The following is a 5,826-nucleotide window of genomic DNA, read 5'->3' as shown; positions in this document are numbered from 1 at the left end:
GGCGCTCCGCGGCCGCGGGCCCGAACCAGGCCTGGGGCAGCTCGGCCTGCGCGAGGCAGCTGGCCAGGCCGCCCTGCAGGCGGCAGGCGGCGCGCAGCTCGCGGGCCTCGCGGAAGGCGTGCAGGCGCACGCAGGGCAGCCGCTCGCCCGCGTCGAAGTCGTCCCAGTCGCGGCCCGCCACGTAGAAGAGCACCTGCGCCGTGGGCTCGCTGGCGGGCACGCGCGCGCGCACGATGGAGGCGCGCACCTTCCAGTTGACCGTCAGGCGCTCGGCCAGCTCCAGCGCGCCCGAGGGCTGCAGCAGCTCCCGGGGCAGCGCCTGGCTCGCGCCCAGCGGGCCCAGCGACGCGTTGAGCAGCGGCAGCTCCTTGGTCTGGAACACCACGAAGGGCTCGGCGCGCGTCAGGCCGGCGCTGCCGTTGCCGCCGGGCGCCGGGCGCGTCTCCCGCAGGAAGAAGGCCAGGCGGGCGTTGGAGAGGCGGTAGTGCACCGGGAGGGTGGCGGCCGCGGCCGGCGGGGACCTCTCGGCGGGCTCCGGGCTCGTCGGCACGCCCCTGGCCTGAGCTGGAAAACAGGACGGGAGGGAGAAGCCGTTAGACGGACGGACGGACGGACGGACGGACGGACGGGCCGCCGGGGCTGCCCAAGGCCTCTGGCCCGGCCCGGCGGCCGCTTCAGCACCGCGCGCGGCCAGGGGGAAAAGCAAGGCGAGAGGACGCTGCTCGTCGGAAGCCTGCACGCGTGCATTGACGCGCCGCGCGGCCGTCGAACAAGGGAGCCCGTATCAGCGCGGCGGTTCGACGGGGAGAAAGAACCCCGCATTGCTGGAGAAATGGAGCCCTTTCCTGAGTACTAGAGAATCATCCCGGGTGGAAATTAACATAGATTCCTGCTTTGTTGTTGCTTCCGTTATTGGCGTGAAGATATGTAAAATTGGATGCTTTGTGCTACTTAATCTGTTTGAGATTTAATTTAATGATAGATGCCGCGATTGGGGTTGAGAAAGGCACATTTCAGTCGAGCGCCAAATACACCTGGATGTGCATGTAGCTCGTGATGTACAAAGCTGACTTGGGGGCTAAATAAAAGACAAAGGGCAGGGGAGGAAGGGACCTTGTCGGAGAAATAGAACTCCTGTGCACCTCACAAAAGTGTGAAAAATGACAACCAGGCAGCCGGTCTGCTTTGCTCAGCCCGGGATGGATGGACTCTGTCGAGGCCTGTAGCAGTTCCTTCTGCTGGTCTCCCAGATGAAGTAGGACTGGCCGGCCCTTCAGAGAAGAGGAGACACCTTCAAAATAGAAGGCTGTCCTTCAATTCGAGGACTGCCCCCCTTCAAAGAGGGAACCTGACCATCCTGCATTAGCCGAAACACACGTTGGCATGCTGCCCTACCACTGATGCTCTACCTGATTCAGACATCCACCCACTAGGTACTACTACCCAACTGGGGCTCTAGCAACTGCTACTCAGAGCAGCAACAGAAAGCAGCCTCTGGCCCTGCAGATAAAAAGACCACGTAGGGACCCTCTTCCTTCTGGTAAGCAAGCTGAACATAGAAACATAGAAACAGAGCGAGTCAGAAGGGGCCTCCCGGGCCATCTAGTCTGACCCCCGGCTCCAGCTGGCTCCGCTCACGACATGCCCACCATGTGCACCTCCAGCCTATCCTTGAACATTTGCACCGATGGGGCCTCAGCCACCTCCCGTGGAAGCCCATTCCACACCCTTGGGGTCCCGACTGCCAGGAAGTGCTTCCTGGCATCCAAACGAAACCTTGGCTCCCTGAGCTTTGCTCCGTTTCTCACAGGGTTCATGTCAGGACGGAGCGTTCGATTTGATAGCTTTGGGAGTGGGAAAGAGCCCCAGGTGTGCCATTTTGAGCAGGGAACAAAGGGCTCCTTCTGGGAAGAAACTGGTGCTTCATTTTTCCACCCACACACCCCGGAATGACGATCCTGGAGAAGCCGTGGGCCTTGATCGGTAAAGTTTGGACTGAGCCTAAGACACGAAAGCATTTGGCAACATCTGCTCTTTCTCCAGTTGGCCAATGTGGCTACCTGCAAGGGTTGAATAGTTCAGGTAGCCATGAACCACATGCAGCATTCAGGACAATTGTGCTCATCGCAACCGTCAGCCAGCGAGCACTCTCTGCATTCTTGCCTGCGACTTATCTTTCAGCAAGTTTTCCCAAAGTATTCATTTTTTCATGCACCTTTGGGAAACTGACATGTGCGATCAAAAGGGGGCGGGGGGGGGATGCAATCTCAGAAACATACAGATTTGAGCTGCAGATGGTGTCAGAGATTGCGTTTGAACTGGAAGGGTAAATCCTGATAAACAAAGACGCTGTATCCGTCCATTTCCCAAGAGCTCCCCATAAACTGCCTATTCCCCACTCGTAACCAGTAGTACAACACAGCTGCAACCATCTGCATCCTAAATTATATTAGGCCTCCTCATAGTGAGTGGCACTCAGAACGGAGATCCCCAATTCCACGTGTCTTCTGTGCCAGGCACCAACGGCGGGATCTGGGGTTGCGCCCTCATGTCTCCCCACACCTGAAACAAAGAAAGGGCTGTGGACACGGGCGCTGGATTCCAGAGCCTCTGCCAGCGTGACGGTGGGGGGCTCGCAAGTCCCCCTTCTCCCCCCCCCACCATCTCTGTTGCGACTGATGGCATTTTAGCGGAGTAGGGGATGGGTTATCTGAGGTTGGAAGGGGTTCTGCGGACCCATCAACCAAATGCAACCCAGCCCCTTGACTCCCAGGAACAGCTGTGCGTGGGCGGGCCTGAGTCGCCCCAACTGCTCTCCCAACCTCCAAGGAAGAGTTAGAATTATTAATAAGCAATCACCTTCATTAACCCCCTTTAATTGCATGCAGATTGCGTCCTTCAATCAGCCGCGCTCGGTCTAAACGGAGATGTCCCATTGGGTATTAATAGCTCACAAACAAATGCCTGTCAAGCAGATGGGAATGCAGGGGAGAAACCATTCACACCTGAAGGCCTCACAGAGCCGAACCCTAGACAGACGTGCGGCACTGGAGGGCTGAGAGGATGGGTGTTGTAGTTCAGCAAGCCATGGAGGGCCAAGCAGGTCCCTTCTGGATTTGGGATGCCCCAAAATGGGACCCTCTGCCTCCAGAACTTGGCTTATTCTACTGTCAGTGGGAGAATTCCACTAGGCCTGGAAGGCAGGGTGGCCTCTTGAGAGGATAATGGGCACCTAGATCATCCGTGGCAGATGTTTCCTTGGAAACCTCCAGGGAAGAGCGAGATGAATTATCTGTTATTAATCATTATTAATTATTTTTAATAATTATTAATCCCGGGGGGGGCCGCCTAGAAGAACTTGGGAACTATGACCGGATGCCCAAGTCCGGAGTTTTCCTCCTCCCCGCAATCCCTTTTCCTTTAGTTTCAGATATTCTCGACTGTAAGCCAGAAGGGAGGGTCCGTCTTCTTGGTCTTCCTCTGCCATTTTTATCCCTCTCTGGGAGCCTTACCATTTGAAGCGGGGGTGGATGAAGAGCAGGGTAAAATGCTACCAACGCCTAACCAGGCCCCGTGACTCCATGCCAGCTCCAGTCCCTTAAGGCGCCATTGCCGGGGAACATAGGCAGGAGGACGCTGTCGCCGCACTGTGCTGCCTGCGGGCTTCGCACTGGGGCAGCCGGTCGGCCGAGTGCCCGGAATGCGGGTCAAGACGGATGCAGCCCCAGGATCGGGCCCTCTGACTCTCGGAGGTGCTCATGGTCAGACAAACAGTACCCATAAGAAAATCCAACACTCCAAGCCCTGCTCTTCTCTGTACTGCTCTCAAACACTGAACAAGCTGATTGTTTGTCCAGGATATTTATTTTATTGATCAAAATTTCTCCAGGCGGCTTGAGTAAATGCAGTCCAGAAAACAAGCTGCTCAGCCGCAAACAGTTGGCAAACGCTCCCCCCTCGGGGAACGACCCCCGCGCGGGCCCTGTCCTTCCTTCCTGCTTGCCTCCTCTGCAAAGAGGGGGTCGCATGGTGCCGGGCACCAGGTGGGATGGCCACCAAGTGTGCAAGAAGTGCACGCCCCTGCCACGCTTCTTACCCTCGCCGGATGCTCCACGGGCTCTGGTGCCCCTTTTTGCCCTGTGAGGGGGAAACGGCTCTTGCCGATTCGCCTGAGTTGCAGGTTCACCTGGGAAAAGGAGTCCATTGGGTTGCGGAAGCAAAGAGGGCAAAACGAAAGCAGAAGTCCCAGGTGCCCGTGGAAAGCCTTTGCTGCGGCCCTCATGTTCATCCGGATGAGGAGAGAGGGAACGATCAAAACCCGGCACAACTTTCCACGCTATTTATGCTTTACTCCAAGCAACCGTCAGATTTGGTTGTTCGTGGCGTTGCAGCTCTTGCACTCCAGGTGCGCCCTGCTGAGGAGGTCTGGGCGGCACTTACTGTGCGTTGCATGGCGACCAGGAGCTTATAGGGTTAGAGTGTGGAAGCTGGGCAGTGAAGGAAGCGGGCAGGAGAGCCATGGGTGCATTTGAAACACGGTGCTGGCGATCGGATCCCCTGGACAAGGGCTCTGAGCCCAGATCAAGCCAGGACTGGCCCTAGAAGCGAGCATGGCAAGGCAGAAGCTGCCAGACTTCATCCTAAAAGGCAAGGCTCACAGGAGATGACAACCATGATGGGAAAGTGGAAGCCGAAAAAGAGAAGGAAGACCAAATGTGGGATGGAGTGACTGCACAAAAGAAGCCACTGCCCCGAATTTGGGAGAGCTGAATGGAGCTGTCATTGGGGGGGGGGGGGGGGCTTCCATTCACAGAGACAATTTGCACATAACAGCAGCAACAGGTTTTGTTTGCCACTGTGGTTTTATGCAATGCATGTGACGTCTTCTGTATAGCATTAGCTACTCCCCATAAGCGGGTGGACTGCCTCTTGCTTGCCCACCCCTCCAGCTCGTCTTCCATCCAGGCATCTTTCCCTCCTGTTTCAGCAGAGAGTCCTTCAGATTATGAAAGACTTGCCACGATTGTACCTGTGGTGCATAATTACCGTGCATAATTTGCATAACCTGATGAGGTGGGGGTTCTCTAGAAAGCTTGTACGTTCAGTGGAGTTCCCCCCAGTTACTCCTCCACTTAAGCCGGGCCATTTCTTACCATAAGTTTGGAATCGCAGCCAACCTGAACTTATCTGAACCCCACAATGGGGGACATTAGGGATGGAGCGATCTGCCAGATTGGATTCGGCTCAATTCCTCATTTTTCCTGCATTAAGTGAGCTTCATCCCCTTCCAGATCATTTATGGGTATTTCCCCCCACAAGTCTGCTGGAAAATTAATGTACATTTTTGTACATTCTTCTCAAAATACAGGCATTTCATACACATGTTTCAATAAAATCGGTGAGCACTATACACTTTCCAAACAACTTACATTTCCACTAAGGTAAAGCATTATTCTCTGAACTAGATGCCTTTTACACCTACTTTTTGAGGAGTACACTTTGCTAACAGTGTGTGTGGAAATGCCGATCGCAGCATTTACCGGGTTCTGGGTGCTGTGTGGGTGCTAATAGTGCGGATTTTTCCACTCTGCAAGCGGAGAAGGGTTGGAAGAAGAAAGGGGTTGCAGGGATGTGGGTGAGGCAGCGCTGGGGGAAGTGGCGCTGGGGAGGAGGAGAGCATAAGCCCATCTTTGGTCTGGACTGAAACAAAGCCTGGGAGGAAGCCACAATATCCCGCATGTATTTGCAGGGAGTATCACAAAGCCCGTGTTTCAAAAGCAGACCTCAGTGACACCCTGGGAGTCTTCGGTCACCCAACTCTTCTCT

The 5,826-nt window shown here is 55.6% G+C and overlaps 1 protein-coding gene across 1 annotated transcript in view; it reads right to left on the bottom strand.

Annotated features, from left to right (window-relative positions):
- The window catches only part of TMEM132E (transmembrane protein 132E), a 28,157-nt gene extending 24,397 nt beyond the window's left edge, over positions 1-3,760 (bottom strand). Inside the window, exons 1-2 of the mRNA XM_044456098.1 lie at positions 3,649-3,760; positions 6-564 (exon numbers count right to left, since the gene is read on the bottom strand). Of these exons, the coding sequence (XP_044312033.1) occupies positions 6-564; positions 3,649-3,760 (671 nt within the window). The remainder of the gene's footprint in view (positions 1-5; positions 565-3,648) is intronic.
- Between the last annotated feature and the right edge of the window lie 2,066 nt (positions 3,761-5,826).

This window comes from Varanus komodoensis, unplaced genomic scaffold (assembly GCF_004798865.1).
Source record: "Varanus komodoensis strain SLA01 unplaced genomic scaffold, ASM479886v1 scaffold81, whole genome shotgun sequence".
Classification (NCBI taxonomy): Eukaryota; Metazoa; Chordata; class Lepidosauria; order Squamata; family Varanidae; genus Varanus; species Varanus komodoensis.
The sequence above is the reverse complement of the archived record's forward strand: the minus strand, read 5'-3'. Positions and strand labels throughout refer to the sequence as shown.